The 26169-nt window shown below is 36.3% G+C and overlaps 1 protein-coding gene across 1 annotated transcript; it reads right to left on the reverse strand.

The window, feature by feature from the left end:
• Nucleotides 1–10923: 10923 nt before the first annotated feature.
• Nucleotides 10924–11604, reverse strand: LOC127136023 (uncharacterized). Its single transcript, XM_051062630.1, has one exon. The coding sequence runs from the start codon at nt 11602–11604 to the stop codon at nt 10924–10926; it is 681 nt and encodes a 226-aa protein (XP_050918587.1).
• Nucleotides 11605–26169: the final 14565 nt, after the last annotated feature.

Below are 26169 nucleotides of genomic sequence, written 5' to 3' on the forward strand. Positions count from 1 at the left end.
TTAGAGCCATCCAACATGGGTGGTCTGTTTGAGTGTCCTAAATCCTTGTCCATGGTACTAGAAAGTAACTTCCCTAGATCTCACCCAGAAATTCACAGGCAGGGTGCCTGCTCTGATGCCAATTGAAATTCTAGTTATCAGACTTTGGATGTCACACGGGTTGTTATGACATCCAATTCTGCACAGACAGGAATTATGCAGAACTTAACAGTAAGTGCAGTAAATAACACAAGTAATTGTTTACCCAGTTCAGTCCAACATGACCTACATCTGGGGGCTACCAAGCCAGGGAGGAAATCCATTATTAGTAGTATCAATTCAAAGCTAAACTCACCCGTTTACAACTTATCACTTAATCCCTACCCAATGCAATTTCAATCTTAACCTAAGATCAAAGTTCCTACTCACCCCCCCTCAATCACCTCAGTGATTACTATCTTTAAACAATATTAAAGACAAGTTGAAGTCACACTTCAAACAACTCTTGATTATGCTTCACAACTTTAATCAAGATACACAGCACTCACGCTTAAAAGCTTTGAGTGACACAACACTTACAACTCAATGAACACCCTATGCCACAGCTATCATCTACTCGATAATGGCTTGGCTTACAAGATACGTCTAATACAAGACTCACAAAAATACAGCAGTGAAGTATGATGGACACACAAAATCTTCACGCCTCAAAATCCCTGAAACTGAATGAAGGAACGCCTTCCTTTTATATTGCAGTACCCTGGGCTTTTGCACCTGTATTCTCCTGAATTTAAGGTCACGCGAGTTCCCATAAATTCAACATTTAGGTTACTAACAAATAGGCTATTTGTTAGGTTCATTGAATGTAGCTTGGTTGTTGATTTCCTGGATTTTCTCTCAGTTGTTGAATCCCTGAAGAATAGCCTGAGAAAAAGCTGAAACAGAAAACTAAACAACCTACAATATAGCATATGCTGTCAGGCATGAATGTCACGACATTCAGCTTGACATCAAGGTCCATATTTTGAGTCTGTTTTTCCAGAAAACAGACTGTACAATTTTGCTGACCTGTACATGATCAAAAAGACCATACTACAGTAACAGCTTACATTAATAAATGTCAAAGTGTCCAACTTAACATTTACACATTTGGCCTTCAGTTAGTTCTGTTATTCTCTTGAATAACAAACTAAGTTACATGCTGATGTATAGCAGAACACCACTCTGTCTAATGTTCAGTAGCTGCTGTCAATGAATGTCATAACATCCAATTTGACATTCAGTCAGTAGGCCTTATGCCAGGTCTGGTCTTTCCTTGATAACCAGACTGGAAATAAATACTAAGTTCTAACAGAACACCAGCTGTTCTATTTCTTAGTATCTGTTGACAGGTATGAATGTCACAACATCCAGTTTGACATTCAATAAATCCTGTGTTAGCTAATCCTGCAGTAACTACTCAAGTGTGTCATGACATCAGTCAAGACATCAGAGTACAGTTAGATATTCTAACCTACAATGTAGTCACACATACATACTATGTCATGACATCAGTCAAGACATTTGTAACCAGCTAGTGTTTTACCATATAATGCAGCCAATTAAACACCTACACATACCACGCTCTCGGTGCTTGCTTTAGGCCGTATAGTGCTTTCTTCAACTTGTAAACATGTGAGGGATTCTTGAAGTCTTCAAAACCCGGAGGTTGTTTGACGTAGACTTCTTCATTGATATAGCCATTTAGGAAGGCGCTTTTGACATCCATCTGAAACAATTGAAAATTCATAGAACAAGCATAAGCAAGTAATAATCGAATTGCTTCTAACCTTGCTACCGGTGCGAGCGTTTCATCAAAATCAATTCCTTCCTGTTGGTTGTATCCTTGTGCGACCAATCTTGCTTTGTTACGAACTATGATCCCATTCTCATCAAGTGTGTTCTTGAAGACCCATCTTGTTCCTATGATGTGTTTGTTGTCCGGTCTTGGTACAAGACTCCAAACTTGATTGCTTTCGAATTGGTTGAGTTCTTCTTGCATTGCTACTATCCATTGATCGTCGCATAAGGCTTCATCGACTTTGGTTGGTTCTATTTGAGATACAAAAGCCATGTTGAAACAAGCATCCTTGAGATTTAGCCGTGTTGCAACGCCTTGGCTAATATCACCAATAACTTTATCGATCGGGTGATCTCTATGAGTTTTCCATTCTTTTGGTAGATCATGATGTTCTTCAATGATTGGTGAGCCATCTCCTTGTGGTATTGATTGAACATTTGAAGGTTCCTTTTGTGACATATCTATTATATCATCATCGTCATCAACAACAATGTTATCCTCTTTCGAGGGGTTAGTTTCATCAAAAGATACATGTGTTGATTCTTCAATAGTAAGAGTTCTTTTATTGAAAATTCTAAAAGCCTTACTAGATAGGGAGTAGCCAAGGAAGATACCTTCGTCGGATTTCTCATCAAACTTACCAAGGTTGTCCTTTCCATTGTTGAGGACAAAACATTTGCACCCAAAGATGTGAAAGAAAGATATATTAGGCTTCCTTCCTTTGAAAAGCTCATACGGAGTCTTTTTGAGAATCGGCCGAATGTTGACACGGTTGCTAACAAAACATGCTGTGCTAACTGCGTCCGCCCAAAAATATTTAGGAAGGTTGGAGTCACTGAGCATTGTTCTTTCGAGTTCCACCAAGGATCTATTCTTTCTCTCTACAACACCGTTTTGTTGTGGTGTTCGAGGTGCGGAGAAGTTGTGGGAAATTCCGTGCTCTTCGCAAAATTCTTCAAAGAATGTGTTTTGAAATTCTCCACCGTGGTCACTTCTTATGGAGATTATTGAGAGAGACTTCTCATTCTGAATTTGTTTCGCATATTTTTTGAAAGCCTTGAAAGCATCGCTTTTCTGCACAAGAAACAAAGTCCACGTATATCTAGAGAAGTCATCAACAATTACTAAAGCGTAAACATTACCTCCGAAGCTTTTCGTTCTTGATGGACCGAAGAGATCCATGTGCAAGAGTTGAAGTGGCCTTGATGAAGATACAACATTCTTGGATTTGAAGGTTGTCTTGGTTTGCTTTCCCTTTTGACATGCGTCACAAAGCCTATCCTTGATGAACTTAATCTTTGGAAGACCAACAACTAGATCATGCTTTATTAATTTGTTCATGTGCTCCATGTGTATATGGGCGAATCTTTTATGCCATAGCCAAGCCTCGTTGTTGTTTGTCATTAAGCATTTTACCTTCAAGGAAGAGTCATCAAAAGAAGTCATAAAAATATTATTAACCCTTTTAACTTTTAGCAAAATGTCATGGGTGACTTCATGCTCTATCACACATTCATCTTTTGTGAAATTGATTCGGAACCCTTTGTCACACAATTGACTTATGCTGAGTAAATTGTGCTTTAGGCCTTCAACATAAAGGACATCTTCGATGATGGTAAAAGGAGGTGCTCCAATGGTTCCTACTCCAAGGATTTTTCCTTTAGTGTCATCACCGTATGTAACATATCCCTTGGCCTTTAAAGATAGATGTGAAAATTTGTCGATGTCGCCCGTCATATGCTTTGAACAACTGCTATTAAGATACCACTGATTCGAGGTTGTCTTCAAGCATACCTACAAAACAAAATCAAGTTTTGTTAGGTACCCAAATTGCTTTGGGTCCTTGGTAGTTAGTACCCTTTTTAACCCACACATAATGCCCTTTTGGAACGCTAAAGTTTCGCACATAACAAGCATTAGGTGTGTGCCCTTTGATTCCACAATAAAAGCAAGTAGCTTGAAAATAACTTCTATATCTAGGAACATAATTCTTCTTCTTAGCAATCATTTTCTTCTTATGATTTTGATGCATAGTTTTAGAATTGTTCATTTTTTCTTTAGCAACTTGTTCACTTGCTTTAACAAAAATGGTCTTATTTGTGCTTGGTTTAGAAAACTTAGAATATCCTAATCCACTTTTATCATTAGAATACTTTTGGTGCTTAAGAATTTCTTCCAAGCCAATTTGACCTTTTTCATATCTTTCCAAAACTCTTTTAAGTTGAACAATTTGAAAAGATAAAGATTCACAATTCTTACATGCAAGACTTTGTTTTTCATCCGTCAACTTTTGTTTTCCACTTTCAATATATTTTTCCAAAGCAATATTTTTTTCTTCTAAGGATGAAATTTGTTTCTTTTGGGATGAAATACTTTTATACAATGTCTTGCATTCTTTTAAGAGTTCATTTATAACATCTTGTGCGTCATTGTCATAAACTGAAAAATTGCTACTAACCTCATCGATTTCTTCATCGGAGTGATGTGAAGCCATAAGAGCCATGTTCGCACATTCATCGCTTTCCGATTCCGAAGATGAACTGATCTCATTATCGTCCCAAGCGACGTAAGCCTTTTTGTTTTTGAATTCCTTCTTGCCTTTGAATCCTCCTTTCTTTGCAAGTTTTGGGCAATCCGGCTTTATGTGACCTTGTTGTCCGCATTCATAACACGTGACGTCTTGCATTGATGTGGATGTTTCCTTTTTCCTGAAATGGTTATTCTTTTTAGGATAAGAGGAATTTTTATTTTTATTAAAAAACTTACCAAGCTTCTTTACAAGAAGCATAAAGTTCTCATCTTCGGACGTCTCATCATCTTTGTCCCTTTTTGAATCAACCTTCAAGGCAATTCCCTTGGACTTCTTTTCTTGACATTCGTGCTTCTCGAGCCTTCCAAGTTCCAATTCGTGTTCTTGAAGTTTTCCAAACAGAGACGCGGATGTCATCGTTGAGAGGCTCTTCTTTTCGGAAATAGCGGTCACTTTCGGTTGCCATTCTCTTGTCAAAGATCTTAGGACTTTCAGGTTGAGATCATCATTAGTGAAAGTTTTACCAAGAGCAATCAAGTGATTTGTTAGATGGACGAATCTCTTTTGTAAGGCAACTATAGATTCACCGGGATGCATGCGAAACATCTCATATTCTTGACTTAGAGTGTTTAGCCTCGATCTCTTCACTTCGGTGGTTCCTTCATGTGTTTCAACCAAGGTGTCCCAAATCTCCTTTGCCGATTTACATTGAGATATACGGAAGAACTCGTCCATACTAAGAGCGCTTTGGAGTATGTTGATTGCCTTCTTCTCATTCAGAATCCTTTTCTTATCATCTTCGTCATAAGTGTTTTTCAACTTTGGGGTACCAACTCCATTCACCACATTTACCGGTTTGTGTGGACCTTCTTCAACTGCTTCCCATATACCTTCCCCTTGGGCTTCAAGATGTTCCTTCATTCTGATTTTCCAGAAATCGAAATATTCTCCGGAGAAGAGTGGGGGCTTGTTGCTACTTCCACCGTCTTTGAAAATCGGATTTATGCTTGCGGAAGCCATGCTGGATCTCTAGGAACAAGTTACCTATAACTTGCTCTGATACCAATTGTAAGTTGTAAATGCGCCTAAGAGGGGGGTGAATTAGGTGGTTAAAAATTCTTCGATCTTGTTTCCGGTTTTTGGTTATTTTTTGTTTAAGTGCGGAAAAATAAATTGTGGAAAGTAAAAAGACACCGGAAATTATAGTGGTTCCCTTCACAATCCGAAGGTACATCCACTCCCCTTTCCACACGAAAGAGATTTTACTATAGTTAGAATTATGGTACAGCCTATTCACACAAACGGTGATGCCTACTATCTAACCTATAGGTAAACAAGTGTATGAAGAACAATCCTCTTCAACACCAACCCTTGTGTCCAACAATCCTGGATCACAAGTCAAACAGAAATAAATCTTTTTGATGATTTTAACAAAGTGTAGTATTATCAATCTTCTCTTGATTGATCTTCTCCTTAGATAAATAATTCACTCAATGAATAATATACAAGTGTTCAACAAAAATAGAATGAGATGAAACTTTGATTATGAACACTTTTAAAAATATTGAAGGAAAATATGAAAGAGTGATTATTTTAAGTTTGTATGAAAATTCTTGGAGGTGAAAATTCATTTTGAAAATTCAAGAATTTATATTGCCAAAAACACCTTTTCAAAGAGGTATAAATTTCTCATAAAAAATGATGAAAAGGTACAATTTTTCTGGAAATAATTTTTTCACTGAAACGAACAGTGTTAACCGGTTAACCAAATGGGTTAACCGGTTAACGCATATTAACGTTAACAGAGAATTTCAAAAACTGGGCTGTTAACCGGTTAACCCATATGGTTAACCGGTTAACACTGTTGAAATGCAGAAAAATACTTTAAGAAAAATGTGTCTTTCATTTCAACATGTTAACCAATGATTATGTTCAAAAAGTAAATGTAGATCATGATTGTTGAACACTTGCATACTAATCTAAGAATGAATTAGATATAATATTCTTCAAAAGTGGTCTTCAGAGCCAGAGTATGAACTTTAGATTCAGAATCTTCAAGCTTCACTTCATTTGTTCTTCGTCTTATAACCCTGCATACTTGAACAAATGTTAGAATACCCAATTGTTCTTTAAATACTTTATTATCACCAAAACCCAAGGGATATGGTATAAACCAATTTTATTCCAACAATATCCCCCTTTTTGATGATGACAAGCATAAGTATTTAAGAACAATGGTTGTTAATTTAATTAAGATGTTGACTTTAGGGTCTGAGGTTTGTAATCCCCCTGAGTTTGATAGTCTAGAGGGTGAGGTTTGTAAGCTTCCCCTAAGTCTTATCAAAGTTAATTAAATTCCTTTTAAGGCACAATTTCATTAACTTTAGAAATTAATTAAGCAGCAGTATGAATAGTCATCAGACTCAGGTGCTTAGGTTGTTGGAACAAAATTGTTCATATCCCTTAGGTTTTGATGATAACAAAGTACTTAATGAACAATTGGTTCTACTAACATATGTTCAAGTGCGCAGGATCATAACATTAAAAATCAACTTATAACTGACCATAATGAAAGCATATGTAGAGAATCTAAAGGACTCAGATTTTGAAGGATCAGAATCTAATTACTCAGCAATTGGTATCTCAACTTATGGTGATAGCTCAACTTTTGAAGACTTGGGCTAAATGTACTCTGCTTCTAATCTATAATCTATCTCCAAAGTAGAATGATCTTGTCTAAGCCAGACTATGGAAAAGGTCAACTAAAGTTTCTTAGTGCGAGGCTCAAGGAAAGCTGACATGACCTCATAAGTCTGCCCTAACATCTTGGTAGATACCTAGTATGAGAAAGACGCGGTGAACAAAGTTATTACACAATGGATGAAGATCTTAATAGATTTGACTTCCAACGTCTCTCTTGGAACTGGTTCTCAACAAAGATCACTTGTTCAAGTTACCTTCCAACGACTCTTTCTCTACCTCTATAAAAGGAGTTAAAGATTTAAAGAAAGACAACTAACCATCTAATAAGAACAACACTGAGCACAACTTTGAGCTAAAGTTTTTATAATTGTTTACTTCACAAGTTCTTTAGATTTTTTCTCTTTGTATATCTTAGAAATGTTAGGTGGTTAAGAATCTTTTTGTGTGTGTGTTTTATCACTTCTATACTTCTGATTTTACATCAAGTATAGTTGTTATCTATTCTCCAAAACTATTTGTTTAGAGTATGGGAAGTCTATTGTTGGTTTTCTTGAGCAATGTAAGTCTCTTTCTAATTTGCTTGAGCAGTGGAAGCCTCTTGCCTGTGTGCTTGAGAAAAAGCCTCTTGCCTGTGTGCTTGAATAAAAGTCTCTTTATAGTGTGATTTAGCATGTTGAAGTTTCTTGCTAGTTTGCTTGAGAAAAGTGTAATATGTTTGATTATAGTGAAAATCTATTGTTGGACAAGGGGACTGGACTACTCTCTGTTTGTGGGAGGAACCAGTATAACTCTATGTGTTGCTTTACTTCTTGATTCTGAATATTATTCATTCCGCTGCTAGCAACTCTGAAATCTGATTTTGAACTTGTTCATAATATGAAGTTGTTTTTTAAAAGTGAAAAAGGATTCACATACACAATTCAAGCCCCTTCTTATGTATTTTTCTCACCTTCGATTGGCATCAGAGTCTGAATTCTGTTGAACACTTAACAATGGTACTAAAAGGTCCCGAGAAAAATACTTATCTCATCATGCCTGATGTTCCTGAAGTAAATAGTCATGATGAAGGTACTCATCATGGTTATAATAATCATGATCAAAGTACATATGATAAAAATAATTATATTGCTAGACCACCAACATTCAGTGGTAACTCTACTGAAATTGATTGGTGGAAAAGTAAAATGTACACCTATATCATAGGGGTTGATGATGAGTTATGGGATATTCTTGAAGATGGAATCAATTTTTAAGTTGATGGAGTAGGTATGGTGATTGATAGAAAGAATCTCACACCTACTCAGAAAAAGGTTTATATAAAGCATCATAGAGTGAGGGGTATTTTGGTCATTCTTTACCTCACTCAGAATACAAAAAGATCATTAACAAGTATACAGCCAAAACCATCTTTGAATCTTTATGTACCACTTATGAAGGAAATCAGCAAGTCAAAGAAGCTAATATTAATCTGTTAGTTCAACAATATGAAATGTTCATAATGGAAAATGATGACAGTATTAAAACCATGTTTTCAAGGTTTCAAATACTTGTGTTTAGGCTTCAGACTTTGAACAAAAGCTATACCACCTCTGATCATGTCAAGAAGATTTTTAGGAATTTTCCTTTTAGATACATACCAAACGTGACTGTTGTTCAGGAAGAAAAGGACTTGAATAGTATCAGTCTTGAAAGTCTGATAAGTAATGTCCAAGGCCATGAGTTAGACCTCAATGGAGATGAAGAACCAATCAAGAAATCAAACTCTCTAGCTTTGAAATTTGTTGGGAGGTCTAATAAATATTCTTAGACTTATGAGCATAAAGAAGCCACTCATGATGAATCTTCTGATGAAGATTCTGATGATGATGAAATGGATTTCATCATAAAGATATTTTAGTATATTTCCAACAAGAACACGAGGTTCTCTGGTATGAAATCTGATTTTAGAGGAACAAGCTCTAGAGAAAACAAGGATGATCAGAAAGGTTATATCAGCTCTCAAAAGCCTGATCATTTCATTGTTGATTGTCCCGGTCTTTAGAAGGACAAAGCCTTCAGGAGTAATTTCAATAAAAGTCTCATCGCAACATGGGATGAACTTGATGATAAAGAAGAAGCTGACAAGAGTAAAGAAGAAGCCAACATAGCTTTGGTTGCTTCAACACTCTTAGATTCAGAATCAGAAGTTGGTTTTGACTCAGATTCAGAGGATATAGAAGACGTATTTTCTAATCTCTCTAAATCTAATTTAATTACCTTATGTCAAGATCTTATGGATAGATGCCAACAGAAAGCCAAACATACGAACATTATAAAGAATCAATATGGTCTCATAAGAGATGAACTAAACTTCTCTAAAGACAAGATTGAAAAAATTGAAAGAGATCATATTACTTTAATAAAAGATATGTATGATAAACCTCTTGATAAGTATGAATTAGCTCTTCGAGAATTTTTCATATCTGGATTTAATAGAACTAAAATTGCATCCATGATCTATAGTGTAAGTAGAAGAAAAAGAGAAGATCTTGGCTATCGTCAAAACCTTATAATCCAAGGACTAAAATATTGATGAAACCATCTGATCATTCTTCTTCAAGCTCTACTCAAAAAGGGATGAACTCTTATTTTGTACCTGTTAGTAACGCAAAGAGTTCAAACCAAACAGAGCTTATCATTGTAGAATTCAGAACCTGAGATCCCAAGATCAAAGGTCCTGAAGAAATTAGAACCAATAACACTAAAGTCAAAGGTTCTAAAAGAATCATAACCTAAAACACCAAAGTGAAAGGTTTTAAAGAAGCTAGAATCTAAGACATCAGGTTACAGGCTTCTGAAAGGTCCAGAACCTAAGACTATGAATCTTTCAACATAACAGACTTCTAAATCCAAAGTCTTGAATAATCCAAAGCCTTATTACAAAGCTAAGGCCCAGAATAAGAGAAGACTTATCAGAACTAACACTAAATGTCCCATACAAGTATGGGTACCAAACAGTAAAATTATTTTTGTAGATATGCTGAAGACCAAAGCAATAGTCTAAATTCTAGGATAATGGTTGTTTATAACATACAATAAGAAAAAGGCATATATTCAAAATCCTACCTCTGAAGGAGGAAGGAAATCTAGAATATGGAAGAAACTAGTAAGACAAGACTATTGGTACTAGGTACACTGATGTTGTCCAATCAAGAACTTGTGCTTCAGATTCTTAAATCATTCTCTGAAGTTTATCCAGCTGATAATGGGTCTAAAAAGACTCTTGATGCTTTTCTAAAGGGCATAGTTTGAACAATGTAGTTCCTCAAGAACTATCTTAGACCATAAGTTGCTCAAAGAAATCTTAGATTGAAATGTTAAAGCTCCTTCATAAGCTGTATAGAGGTATGAGTGGTTATTAATCTATTTAAAACAACTTTTAGACCTGATATTTTGTAGGGAGCTTATTATATTTGTGGAAACATTTGTGGAAACATTTCTCTCATCTTTACCCAACTAGTGTAACGCTCCAAAGCTACACAACTCTTCAACCCAAGCTCACTTTTTCCTTTCCTATGAATATTGTGCCAAGCATGCACCATCCTAGCTTTCAATCCTTGAGTGTCTTTCCCTTCTTGAAAAAAAAACCTTCTAACAAAGTGTTATTAGGTTTATCCTTCATAGCGAACCCAAGTTAATTCCTTGCCAAAGTCGGATTGTAGTTGATTACTCCTGATGTACGAAGAAGAGACACATTAGATAACTCCCCACAACTATCAAAAATATTGATGTTATCGTAAACAGAAGAATACCAAGTGATGTCATAGTCGGTGAGAGACATAAGTCTTTGAGACCACCTTAAACAACCCTTGTTTTCTTCGATGAAAGGAGATTATGGCAAGTGCGAAATAAACCACTTGTATAGCAAAGGTGCACAGTAGATACTAGTTCCATTTCCCTTAGAAGTCATGTGATTAATGGAGAAATAGGTGTCACCAAGCAAAGTTGGAACATGATTCCCAACCAAAAACATCCTACCAACATTAACATCCACAAAATTGTCAATGTTGGTAAATAATACCAAGCCATAGATGAGTAAGGCAAGAATAACTTTGAAGGCCACCATGCTATCAGCATTAGCAAAAGAAGAGGCTCTCTCAATCAGAAATTTTGAAGTCAACCCTCTGATACCTACTTTGACAGTGAGATTAGCATCTACGTCATATTTCTTCATGTGAATAGCTCCAACAATAACTTGAGACTTCAGAATCCCTTCCAAACAACAAAAAGGAACCCTATCAGAAACTGGTATACCTAAAAGATAAGCATGCTCCTCCAAGGTAGACAACAACTGATAATCAGGGAAAATGAAGCCTCGGTAAAAGGGATCGTAGAACTGAACCAGAGTACAAAGAAGACCATCCTCAACATGAGTAGATAGAACAGACAAAAGTCTTCCAAAACGGTCTATGAAATCCTTAGGATCATTCACAAAAGATGCTAGCTTTCTCAATTCATTAAGATCAGGACATCTGAAACTGTATTTCCGAGTATTCGTTCTTCCAGTATCCATGGTCAAAATATATGTGATGTTTTCAAAGAGAATCTTTAAGTTCCTTTGAAACTGAGAAAAATGTTCATGAATGCAATGAGTGCATGATGCAACAACAACAAACTAGATCACACAAGGCACACAAGTAAGGTCCAAAGGTTTAGAGTCACGAGCATGGATCCAAGGGTAAGAACCAACTCACAAGGTATGTACTAAGGGTATAATCACCTGTAGAACAAGGTTCTAAAAAAGTTCCCAGAGTCATAATTCCATCTTTTGGATATTATCGGCTTAAACGACTACTCGCCAACCAATAATATTCTCAAGAGAAACTTGTCCGAGTGCAGTATCGTGTAATAACTAATTCAAGTCTACACCTGAATAGCCACCGTACTACGTCCCAAAAGGCCGATATAGGTTAAGGTTTCTAAGGTCCTTAACTTCTATGGCTCCCAGGTCAAAAAAAGTAATGCCAATTACGATTACTTGTAAGACATCAGTAATCCCAAAGGGGCCTCCACTGAGCGTGGGATCTCAACTCATCTCATTAAGGATTAACTCTATGTAATCCAAACAAGACTATACCACCCTCCTATCATAAGAGCAATCAAGTCCAGGTATATGACTTATCTCACCATACAGAGATCACCAAGCACCCAGATAAAATAAACAATAACAAACAACAACAAATATTATATACACAGATAAACAAAGATAGGCTAAGCCCACTAAGGATTAGTCCTCAGTAGAGTCGTCACTTTTCTATAGCGGTAAAAATTTTGAGATTAAGCTATTGATTAACTTAAATCACAATGCTAGAGTCGCCACCGTGCTTTTATTATTTCCAAAGGAAAGGGAAAAAATAACAAACAAAACCCAAAGATGTTTTAAAAACTAATAAAAACAGATATAATGGTTTGGGGGTTGGTTATGCAAAGGGAAGGTACTAGCATCCTAAACATCTATAGTACTCTACAGGAACCTCTTTGAAAATCTATGCATTTTGGATCTGGCCTCATTAATTGACGTGGCAGATCCAACAGCTATTAGGCTAGGGTGCATGGTGGAAAATAGTCAAAATAAAACATGGAATCACATTCAAAATGGACCAATAAAAACATTTCAAAATACCAACGTGGATACCCAACTTAGATGGCCTTAAACAAATCCATTCATCTTCTTCGGTGATCCCTCACGGGAGTTTCATCATTTAGCAAAGTAAAAACATGAGACTACCACCAATATGATAGTCTCATAATCATGAATTCAACCTCATGTTCAAAATTCATTTATCTGAAGTGAGCATGGAGAATTCCAAAGAAGTTTCAGAAACAAGCAAGTCACGAAAAGTAAAATTAAATGATGAACACTATTAATTAACACCATATAGGTTAGGGGAAAACATCAGAGAGTGAAGGACTACATTGAGGTAACTTGTTTGAGTTCAAATTATGCTTAAAACTACCTTGTACAAATGATGCTCAGAACTACATTGGGAATTATTGCAAAAGCTTCAGAAGAGATCGAAGGTGCTAAAAGAATCAAGAAATTGAATTGAATTAAGCTAGAAATCAAAACACGATGGCTCAATTTTTTGGAAAAGATTGAGAGTGAAGCATAGGTTTTTTTGCCTCTCCAAAGCTTGGGGATGAAGAAAATATGTTACTATATTTATAGGGAAGTGATTAGTGATTTCACACGTGCCAAATGATGCTTAATTCCTACAAAATGAATTTTCTCATGATGTGAGAAAAGTGTCACTTGTAAAACCATCAAAACTCAATCAAATCATGTGTTTTATGAGTCATTTAACTTTTGGAGACTTATTAATCATGTTTAGGTCCAAAATGTGTGGTAAATTGGCTTGTAATTGAGGTTTAGTGAAGTTCAAAATTCTGATCATGATGATTTCTTCAATTCCAAGTCACCATGTTTAATTCAATGGGGAATCTTACTCAGGATGCTTTTTGATCCCATTATTCTTGAAACTATTTGACATCATATCAAAGATCACAATGTTCTAAGAAAGGTTTCACTTGGATGCTTGATCACAAAGTTATGGCATATTGAAGTTGGCACAAAAATCTGGTAATGCAACTTGGAAAATTCTAAGTCCCAAATGGTTGAAAATGTCCTATAATGTCTCAAAGAATTCTACGGCGTTCCAAGCATAATTTGACTTTGATCCGTGAAGAAAACTTATAGATGGCATCATAAATGATATTGTGCAAAAATAATCAGCCTCAAATGTTGAAAATTGAAGAAGTTACAATCCTTGAAAGTTGAGAAAAAGTCACTTGAAAATAGGTAAAATTTCACTAAGTCCACAAATGACCTATAATGTCTTCAAACTTTTGATGATCATCCAAGCATAATTGGATCTTGTCATGCAAATAGAAGTTGTAGAGGATATTGATAAGAGACATATGAAAATAGAAGCATTCATAAATCTTGAGGATTGGAGGAGTTGTGATCCTTTGAAATTTGACTTCAAATGTTGAGTTTTTGGTGAAACCTCTTGGAATAAACTTGTGTACTTGAACTTTTCTTGCATTTCAAGGTACATGGATGATCATATGAACTCAAAATAAGGTCTCCTTGAATGTATATCGATTAAATTTCTCAAAGTTTGAGGTAACTTATTCAACAAGGCATGGAAATAAACACAAGAATCTTTGACTTTTCTTGAGAATTAAGCAACAAAACTTTGAAATAATCTTGATCAAAATGAGATTGAAAGATCCTTGAGAACCTTAGAGATCATATTTTGAGATATAAGCCCCTTGAGAATCAATGGTTGAACAGACTTTGACTTGAGGAATCATGCATGATGCTCTTGATGAAAAGCCCTACCTTGCACAATAATCTTAAAGAAAACAAGAGATCTTTTTTCTATTTTGATTAGTGGTTAGATAAGAAATGAACATATAAACACAAAGATAAAATACCAACAAAGAGGTGCTTGATGATCCCTGCAAAAGGCAAACCCAAAGATGAGAGGGAGAAGAAAAACATGTGACCTTGTTTGTATGCAAGGATGCAAATGATATGTCAAAATTCATAGTAAAGTTATTATGTCAAAATGCATCTCCATCGCCAAAGTTCAATTTCTCACCCATTTTTTGGCCCTAAGATACCGCAAAAATGCTTATGGTATGATATGATATGAATGCAGACAGGGATCTCTATGGGGAATATAGTGAAGGTAGAGAAAAACAAGAAATGGGGGTTTGGATTGTTTTCACATTTATTAAAAACTTTTTTCAACACCACAAACACACAAAATAAGTGTTAACAACACAAAGAATTTATCCTGGTTCGCTTGAAATTCAAAGCTACTCCACTCCACCCGACCAAGGTGATTTTTTCTTCAATAAGGACTTAATCCATTAATCTCAACAGATCACAAAAACGTATAAGAGTTTAACAGTCTCTTAGCCCTCTCAAGTCTACATACCTAAACAAGTCACTTGAGGAATTACAATCAATTTCTAGAATTACAAGTGTTTGACTCAATGCTTCTAGATAAGCAGTATAAATACACTTTGAGAACAATAACAACCATACAAATTTTGAGCAATAACTCTTGTATGGAAAACTGAATATTACAGCAATGATAGTGGAAGATATGAAAATGTTGTTATGTGTAAAGAGTATGTCCAGCATGTTGTGAGGGAGCCTTTATATAGATTTTTAGAGATGATACCGTTGGAGGGAAATCAAAGAAGATTTCGTGCTAGCTATAGGAGTTAATGGTAGTAAGTTTCTTGTCCTTTCCATAGCAGTCTTGGACATAATCTATTGTTTACTTAAAAGGATTTGTACTACACTTAGAATGCTTCCAGAGTATGTTTCTGATCCGGAGATATCAGATAGAGTATTGAGAGTGTATCAGAGTGAGCATGATCAGAGTCTTTGAGCTAGAGTCTAGATATCTCTTGCAGTCTTCATATTTTCTTTTGCATAGTCTTCAGATATTCTTGCAGAGTCTTCATATGTTCTTATAGAGTCTTTACATATTCTTGTAGAGTCTTCATATATTCTTGCAGATTCTTCATATGTAGAGTCTTCAGATGTAGAGTCTTTAGATATTCTTGTAGAGTCTTCAGATATTCTTGCAGAGTCTTTAGATATCAGAGTTGAGCTAAAGTGTCAGATTCTTTAGGTAATTGCTTCCTCAGATGCATTGGAGTCATATTTGATTTCACTTTGTGCTTGTTCAGCTTTTTTGGACTGGTACGGATGTCAGATATTTGTTTTTCTCATAGTCATTTTAACTTAGAAACCTGCACACTTAAGAAAAATATTAGGGTACCAAATTGTTTCATTCTTTGTTATCATCAAAACATATAGATACATTGCATAATCAAAATCTTGTTCTAACATATAGCGCTATGAGAGACATGGAACTGTTGGAGAAAAGAGGAGACTGAAACTCTGTAGGGGAATAACAGATTCTAAAGGGGGACCCAGTTGGGGACAAATAAAGCTCCACAGTGGAAAAGGAAAGACGTGCAGACAAAACTACGACACGAAACTACTGGAGATAAAGGGATGTCCTCTAGGAAAATAAAGCACCGGGAAATGAATTGACATAGGAATAACTATTGTATTGGAAAGAAACCAATGCAGAGTTAGAAAACAAATGAACTAAAGACCCAACGAGGGAAGACTTACTAAAGCAAGACTCCGTCAAGGAAAAGATCAATCAAAGGGGATGTCCAACTCCACTAAGGGGATAAATTACCTAACTATCAACCAAGTGATAGATTAAGAAGGCAATAAGCCCAAAAGGAAAGATTACCAACTACCAAACAAGTGATAGCTTAACAAGGTAACCAACTAGAGGTAAAAATAAATATTACCTAATTATCAACCAAGTGATATCTTAACAAAGGTAATAAGCTCAAAAGGAAAGATTACCAACTACCAGCCAAGTGATAGCTTAACAAGGTAACCAACCAGAAGGTAAAAAGAAATATTACCTAACTATCATCCAAGTGATAACTTAACAAAGGTAATAAGCCGAAAAGGAAAGATTACCAACTACCAACCAAGTGATAACTTAACAAGGTAACCAACCAGAAGGTAAAAAGAAATATCACCTAACTTCCAGCCAAGTGATAGCTTAACAAACGTAATAAGCTCCAGGAACCAAAGTTTAACCAAGGGATAAATTGGAGAGAAACGATCAAAGAAGACTGAATCTAGTGATGAAATCAACTCAAATGGGGCTTAATCACATCCGAATAATGAAATGTAAAGGAAAAATAGTGCAAAACTTTCCACAAGGGTCAAATTCCGTAGGGGATTAGAAAGGATAAGAGCTTTCTTCTTAAGGTTGACACTCTATTGGAGAGAGGACGCACACACTCCACGGGGAGAAAAACACCAGAGAGCGGGGAAAGCACCAAGAAAATGAAAGATGCACAAATAAATACTATGATGTTATGCATACGTGTAAGAATATGTGTATGAATCTGCTGACAAAACAGGCACAAAGGGTTAGACTGATAACACAATACAACCAGATACAAATCTAATCTCAACAAAGTGGAGATGCTACTGGAGATCTTGCTAGGGTTTCAGTTGGAAAAAATCCTGCAATGAATGATCATAACCCATCAAAGGAGCTAAATCCTGATACAAGGCTTAAATCCTTCTAGAGAGAGAGAAAACAAAATATATTGCTTGGATACCCAAAGTTTAATCTTCAAAAAGCATGAACTCCGTTTCGAGGAAGGGAACGGTTTTTCGGGGATAAGAAACATCCAAACAAACTCTGTTACGAAGACCTGTTGGCGACTTCACTGGGGATTCTACCATTCCCTCCATATCTGTTGTGGGAATTGATGAGCCTGGATATATTCATAAGGAAAATCTTGTCATAGGAGAACACTGAGCTTCGCTCTTCAAGATCTTAACATCCTTGAGATCACTGTTGACATTCCTCTTTTATATTCACAAATCGAGGAAAATATTTTTGTAAATTTCAAAACATGATTGTTTATATATCTTTTGTTTTAAAAATTATTATAAAAAATAAATGAAAATTTGTAAACTGAAACAAGATAGGAACAACAAACAAATGGGCATAAGGCTTAAGTATTATTGATAGAATGGTAGTCCGTAGATGGCGTGACTCCATGGATCATTACAAAGTTGAAAATGGTAAGTACATGGAAAGGGCTTCATTGAAATACAATAACCATTATTCTTCCTAACAACTTTGAATTCCGTTATGCTTAGAACTTCGGTCGAGGATGAGTGAATGAGAATTTTTGATAGGAAATGTTGCTTCAAATGATCAAGTCTGGGCTGATGCAGTTACTTGCCATAATCCATAACTTTTGTGTAGATTTCCCTCTCGGGTTGTCAATCTATCAAGATGACTGTTTTCTGTTTATGTCTCTAATTTTTTCCTGGACCTCCCTTTCAGGTTTTCAATCCATCGAGACACACATTTTTGTCTAAGCCTTCATTTTGGGTTTTCAACTTACCAAGCTATTCTTTTATTTTTCTATGCGAAGTATTTCTTGACTGCATCGACATTCACAGGACGAATGAGCTCCTCGCCATCCATAGTCATAAGAGTCATTGCACCACTAGAGAAGGCTCTCTTAACAACATATGGGCCTTCATAATTAGGAGTTCATTTTCCCCTAGACTCAGTGTTGAAAGATAAGATCTTTTTTAGCACAAGGTCTCCTTCTCTAAATACGCGACGTCGAACTTTCTTGTCAAATTCTTTCTTCATTCTTTTTTGATATAATTGGACATGACACAAAGCTCTTATCCTCTTGTCTTTGATAAAACGTAATTGATCATATATGCTTTGACACCATTCAACCTCAGACAATTTGGCTTCCATCAAGACTCGCATCGATGGGATTACAACCTCTATGGGGAGCACTACTTCCATGTCATACACAAGAGAGAAAGGGGTTTCCCATGTTGAAGTGCAGATAGATGTAGGATAGCCATGCAAAGCAGAAGGGAGAATTTCATGTCAATCCTTATATGTCACAACCATTTTCTGGATAATCTTCTTAATATTCTTATTTGCAGCTTCAACAACCCTATTCATCTTATGTTTGTAAGGAGAAGAGTTATGATGTTCAATCTTGAAGTCGTCACAAAGCTCTTTCATCATCTTATTATTCAAGTTCAACCCATTATCAGTGATGATCTTACTTGAAACACCATATCGGCAAATAATCGTATTCTTGATAAATCTGACCACAACCTACTTGGTCACATTAGCATAAGATACTGCTTCAACCCATTTGGTGAAGTAATCAATAGTCACCAGAACGAAACAATGTTCGTTCGAAGCTTTGGGCTCAATCATACCAATCATGTCAATTTCCCACATAGAGAAAGGCCGTGAGGATGAAATAATATTGAGAAAAGTCGGAGGCACATGAATCTTATCAGCATAAATTTGACATTTATGGAACTTCTTCACATATTTACAGCAATCAGATTCCATTGTCAGCCAATAGTAACATGCCCTTAACATCTTTTTAGCCATTGCATATTCATTGGCATGAGTACCAAAGGGTCCTTCATGAACTTCTTGCATTGGCATGTCTTCTTCCACGCATCTGAGAAAGACCATGTCAAAGTTTCTCTTGTACAACACATCTTTATTCAGAAACAATTTTCCAGACAGTCTTCTCAAAGTCTTCTTATCTTTGCTGGATGACCCAAGTGGGTACTCCTGACTTTGGAGGAAACACTTGATATCATTATACCAAAGCTTATCATCTGTGACTTCTTCTATTGCAAACACATGAGCAGGCCTATCAAGGCACATAATTCAGATCTTAGGCGCGTCATTCCAATTATTTACTTTATACATAGAAGACAAAGTAGCTAAAGTATCCTCCATCTTATTCTCTTCACGAGGTATATGATGAAACTCAACTTTGTTGAAGAAAGTCAATAACCTTCTTACATAATCTTTCTAAGAAATCAAGCCAGGATGACGAGTCTCCCATTCTCTTTGAATTTGATTAACCACCAAGGCTGAATCTCCATATACATCAAGAGTCTTAATTCTCAAATCAATGGATTCTTCAAGACCCATGATACAAGCTTCATATTCTGCCATGTTATTCGTACAATCAAACATCAATATCGTAGTGAAAGGGATATGAGAACCCCAAGGAGTAATGGTGATTTCCCTAACTCCATTACCATAAGCATTAACAACTCCATCAAACACTAAACCCCATCGGGGTCCAGGCTCTGGTCCTTCTTCAGACAATTGTTCATCTTAATCTTTAGCTTTTAAGTACATAACATCTTCATCAGGGAAGTCAAACCCGGTGGATTGATAATCATCAATTTGATGGTGAACCAAATGATCTACAAGAATACTTCCTTTAATTGCCTTTGGAGTACGGTACCCAATATCATATTCAGACAATAGCATATGCCAACGACCAAACCTCCTAGTCAAAGTAGGCTTTTCGAAAAATATACTTGATTGGATCCATTTTGGATATCAACCAAGTGGTCTGATTAATCATATACTGGCATACACGTTTGGCAACCCAGGCTAAAGTACAACAAGTCTTCTCAAGCATGGATTACCGAGACTCGGAGTATCTAAACTTCTTACTCAAATAGTAGATGGCATGCTCCTTTCTACGAGTTTTATCTTGTTGTCTAAGCATACAACCCGTGGACTTTTCTAAGACAGTTAAGTACATGATCAACTGTCTTCCTTCCACTGGACGAGACAAGATAGGAGGTTCAAGCAGATACTCCTTGATGTTGTCAAAATCTTTATGGAAGTCTTCTATCTAAACATAACCTTTATCTTTAAGGAGAAGCTTGAACATTGGCCTACATGTGGCAGTCATGTGAGATATAAACCTGGAGATGTAATTCATACGCCCAAGGAATCCTCTGACTTGCTTTTTTGTCTTTAGTGTAGGCATCTCTTGAATAACTATGAATTTATAAAGATCTACTTCAATACCTTTCTAGATGATAATAAAGCCCAACAAATTTCCTAAACAGACACCAAAAATATACTTATTAGGATTTAAGTGGAGTTTAAACTTTCTCAAACGCTGAAATAGTTTCAACAAATGCTCAACATGATCTTCTTCAGTCTTCGACTTAGAAATCATATCATCGACATAAACTTTTATCTCTTTGTGCATCATGTCATGGAAAAGAGTAGTCATGGCTCTCTAGTACGTTGCACCCACATTCTTTAAACCAAAAGGCATCACTCTATAGCATAATGTTCCTCAGGGTGTAATAAATGTTGTCTTTTTAATTTCCTCGGGTTCCATCTTGATCTGATTATTACCAGAGAAACCATCCATAAAGGAGAAGACATTGAACTCAGTTGTATTATCTACTAACATGTCCATGTGTGGCATAGGAAAATCATCCTTTGGGCTAACTTTGTTCAAATATCTATAATTAAAACACATTCGAACTTTGCCATCCTTCTTTGGAACCTACACAATGTTGGCCACCCATTGAGGTTACTCAGAAGTAACAAGGAAACAAGCATCAATCTTCTTCTGGACCTCCTCTTTGATCTTAACAGTCATATTGGATGAGTTCTTCTCAACTTCTATTTAATTTGCAAACACTCTGGCTTTAATGGTAATTTATTCTCCACAATATCAGTATCAATACCTGGCATATCTTGATAAGACCAAGCAAACACATCCATATATTCTCTAAGAAGCTCTACCATCCTCTTCTTAACATATGTACAAAGCAATGCCCAAATCTTGACTTCTTTCTTGTTCTCTTTAGAACCCAGATTAATCACTTACAATGGCTTTTTATGAGGCTGAATGGTCTTTTCCTCGTGCTCAAGCAAACGGGAAATCTCATCAGGAATCTCTTCAACATCCTGTTCTTCCATTTCAAACACAGGGAATTCAAAGTTGGGAGAGGGCATAAAGTCATTGTTTTCAATGGGTTTAACAATCAATCTACATAATAATTTTATGCTTGATTTTAGAATGTGAACAAATAAATGCACAAGTATGATGCAAATACAAAAAGTGATTATGATCTTGGTTTTTTATGTTACCATTTTTCAGAAAAAGCAAAAAGAGAAAACATAATATTGATAAACAAAATAAATTTTTACTAATGATGATAAAACTTGAAACAAAGCCCACATAGATTCTCTTTCACCTTGGGCATAGTGAAAGGATTTTTTGAAAATAACAAACACATATTACTTTGACAAGTAAACAATATAGGGAACGTCAATAGCGGTCCAATTCTGGCACATCAATCTGTGCGTCACAAAGTTTGGCGCTTCTTGTTCTTGTTCATCTTTCAGGATTGCAACAACAGATTGATCTTCAGAATGGATGAAGCCAACACTATGAAAAACTTCTTAAATATGCTTCAAATCTCTACAGGTTGAACCAGACGAGAAGCCTAAACCAACTCTGTTTTTGTTTTCAGCAAGTTCAACAACTTGACCCCATCCAACAGATTGACCATTCTCCGTGACTTGTTGGGCATATTTCAAAGAAGCCATGGATGCCCCATTCTTCTTAACAATATTATTGGTGACAGAAATAGCTTGGAATGGAGTTTCCATAGCTTCGTCAGCATCAGTATACGAGAATGAGGATAGATGACTTACCAACATGGCCTGTTCGCCACCCACTATCACTAACTTTCCATTTTTCACAAATTTTAACTTTTGATGGACGGTTGACGTCACTGCCCCAACTTCGTGAATCCATGGACGACCTAGGAGACAACTATAGTGGGATGAATGCCCATCACATGAAACGTAATATGAAATGAGAACAAACAAATCTTTAATGGAAGATTAACTTCTCCAATCACAATTTTCCTCGAGCCATCAAAGGATTTCACAACAACCCCACTAAACCTCATTGGAGCACCTTGATAAGAGAGCTTAGAAAGAGTAGACTTTGGCATAACATTCAGAGAAGAGCAAGTGTCAACCAACACATTAGACAAAGCATCTTCTTGGCAATTCATGGAAATGTGCAAAGCCAAATTATGGTTCCTCCCTTACTCAGGAAATTCTTCATCACTAAAGCTCAGGTTGTCACATGCAGTGATATAGGTCATAATGCCATCGAATTGACCAATTGTTACATCATGATCTACATAGGGTTGCTTCAAGACCTTCTACAAAGCCTCTCTGTGAGCTTCCAAATTCATCAGCAAAGATACGATAAATATTTTGAACGGGGTATGCAATAATTGATCAACCAGATTATATTCGCTTCACTTAATCAACTTCAGTACTTCATCATGATCAGATTTCTGGTTTACACTGTTGGACTGGCCAGACTGCACAACAAAAGTTTCCACCTGATCTTGCTTACCCACCAAAGTATCTTCAATTCTTTTAGGGGGCTCAGAAGAAAATACTCGACCACTTCGGGTTACACCGTTTACATCAGCAGTATTCACAACAGAAGAAAGGGAAGGGATGGGGATTTCCTTTCCATCCACCAACATTGTAGAATTGTATTTTTAAGGTATATGTCTGCCAGATTCATAGGGCGTAGGACCTTCCAGACGAATAACCAAAGGAGAAACGACAGAGTTTTGACTATTGTAGGCAATCACAACTGGTTCGGGGATATTGAAATATGGAACTATGACATTCACATCATGCTCATCTTCATCCTTATCTCTAGTAGTCTGAATAAGATTTTCATCTAGCATCTCTTGTAAATCTAAAGAAACATGATCGTTTTCATAATAACTCAGCTCGTACAAAGTTGCATGCATCTCGACCAAGGATCTTCTAATCAAATTGACATCAAAGACACGGTACTTTCCAGGACATCCCTCAACCATTTTCACTGTTGCACCACCATGTTTAGGCAACGAATTGGCTTGCACATTAGGATCAGAGTCTTCAAAAGACAAAATACCGCTTTGCACGAGTCTTTTCACCTCAGCTTTCAAAGCAAGACAGTTTTCAATGTCACGACTGGATGCACCTTGGTGGAATGCACAATAATGGTCAGATTTATACCACCATGGAAGTTCCTTTGGAATAGCTGGTGGAGTCCTAGTCTGTACCAAATTCTTTTGTATCAAAGTAGGATATAATTTCGCATAAGACATCAGAATTGGATCAAATTTCACTTATCTTTGGACACGGTTCTATTAATGGGTATGTTGTTGAAAACGTGGTTGATAATTTGGTGATACTTGAACAACTCGAGTAGGATTAATAATCGGGGTAATTGACGCCACATGCTGATGACATTAATTGCTTCTTAGAGATCTCCTATGCTTTAAAATAACATTAGCATCATGTTCCTTCTTTTTGGATAAACCATTCCTATATTTCTTGGAACTGCAGCTGAACCACTCTCTTTCACCAATCGTCCCTCACGGACTCCATCTTCTAGTCTCATCCCCATGTTTACCATCTCGATTAAATAACTGGGAGCACTTGCAACCATTCTATCATAGTAAAATGGACCCAAAATCTTCAAGAAAAGCTTTGTCATTTATTTCTCTTCTAACGGAGGACTGACTTGTGCGGCAATCTCGCACCATATTTGCACATACTCTTTGAAAGTTTCCTTATCCTTTTGGGACATAGCACAAAGTTGTTCTCGGTCCAATTCCATGTTAACAATATACTTGTATTGACAAACAAAAGCTTCTCCTAGATCGTTAAAAGTATGAATCTGGGTGCTATCAAGTCCCATGTACCACTTCAAGGATGCACCAGTCAAAGTAACTTGATAGTAATGAATCAACGGTTGATGGTTATCAGTTTAAGTTGACATCTTGCAAGCATACATCAGCGAGTGACTCAAAGGACAAGAGTTTCCCTTATATTTATCGAAATTTGGCACTTTCAACTTACGAGGGATCTTTACATTAGGAACTAAGCAAAGATCATGAGCGTGCTTTCCAAACAACTATTTTCCCCTCAGAGCTTTAATCTCTTTTTGCATTGCTTGAAACTGATCTTGAAATTCATCCATCCTTTCATAGATACCAACACTTTCACTCTGATCAGCATGGAAAACATGTTCTTCCATATAAGGAGTAGCATATACCACGAGAGGTGGTACAAACATAATAGGTTGAGCAACGAGAACTTCAATAGCTGGTTGATATCCTTATAGCACAAAGTTAGGAGGCATACTCCAAGGGAAACCAGAAGTATTTGGTGTTGCGAAGCACTGATCAGAGCCACAGAAATGGGCATATAAGTGATTTCAGAAATCACAGTCCTCTGAAGCGGAGTCTAAGGAGGAGGAGGATGATTCTGAGAGTCACGAGAGCTTCTATCATAGTAGAGATCCTTTCCATACTATCCCTCAAAGTAGTCACTTCCTCACCGAGTTCACGATTCTCTTGCTCTAAACGATCCATCTTCTTCTATTGATTAGCACGAGTGTTGTACTAGTGAGACAACTTGTCTGAACAAAGACCAAGAAAAGGAATAAATAAGACACCTGGCAAACTCACACAAAGCAAGACCAAGATGCAACACATGATGTTTGATATGCAAATGCAAAGTTTTCAAGGAACTTCAAGATATAAAAAAAAAACTGCAAAAATCATAAAGGAAGTAACACATTTTGAAATACTGAAAATCTCATTTTATTAATAATGGGAAGGATTAGGATCTGAAATAAAATCTCAACAATCCTAAAACATAAGAGGAAAAAATTTAGGTTTATGGAATCATATCCGATGATGACCCAACTCCAAGATGATATTTCTTGCGAAGTCTTTTGATCTCTCTTTCATAGTTGCTCTTCATGGCATCTTTCTCCATCACAAGCTGATCTACAATGCCTTTCCAAACACCGGAAGTAGGAAGATGAGTCAATGATGAAATTTTAGAGACAAATAAATCCTCTTGGTTCCTTGACTTTTTTATAGCATGTTGCTCAGGCAACTCTATCAAGTTGTTCTTTTCCTTCAACTGCTTTTGCAATTCTATCTTCTCGAGGTTTGAAGCATGAAACCTATCTTCCCAATCATCCTTCTCTTGCTTAATACTATCAAAAGCTTCTTGAAAGTCCTTTATGCTTTTAATATGAATAGTGGGTTGTTTGGCCACTACTAAAGACATAGGCCTCTCATAAGCGTAAGGCATATTGAATTCTTTTTCTCTCTTCTTCATCCAACTAGTGTAAGGCTCCAAAGTTACACAATTATTCAATCAAATCTCACTTTTTCTTTTCCTATGAATATTGTTCCAATCATGCACCATCCTAGATTTCAATCCTTGATTGTATTTCCCTTCTTGGAAAAATAAACCTTCTAAAAAAGTGTTATTAGGTTTGTCCTTCATAGCAAACCCAAGTTGACGCATTGCCAAAGCCAGATTTTAGATGCCTCCTTATGTACCAAGAAGAGGCATATTAGAGAACTCCCCACGACTATCTGTAATTTTGACATTGTCGTAAACAGAAGAATACCAAGTGATGTCATCATTGGTGAGAGACATAAGTCTTTGAGACCACCTTAAACAACCTTTGTTTTATTCAAAGATATGAGACTACGACAAGTGCGAAATAAACCACTTGTACAACAAAGGTGCACAACAGATAATAG

This window comes from Lathyrus oleraceus, chromosome 4 (genome assembly GCF_024323335.1).
Source record: "Lathyrus oleraceus cultivar Zhongwan6 chromosome 4, CAAS_Psat_ZW6_1.0, whole genome shotgun sequence".
NCBI lineage: Eukaryota > Viridiplantae > Streptophyta > Magnoliopsida > Fabales > Fabaceae > Lathyrus > Lathyrus oleraceus.

Coding starts and splice junctions, on each gene's coding strand:
- LOC127136023 (XM_051062630.1), bottom strand. CDS start 11,604: ATGGATACTGGAAGAACGAATACTCGGAAATACAGTTTCAGATGTCCT.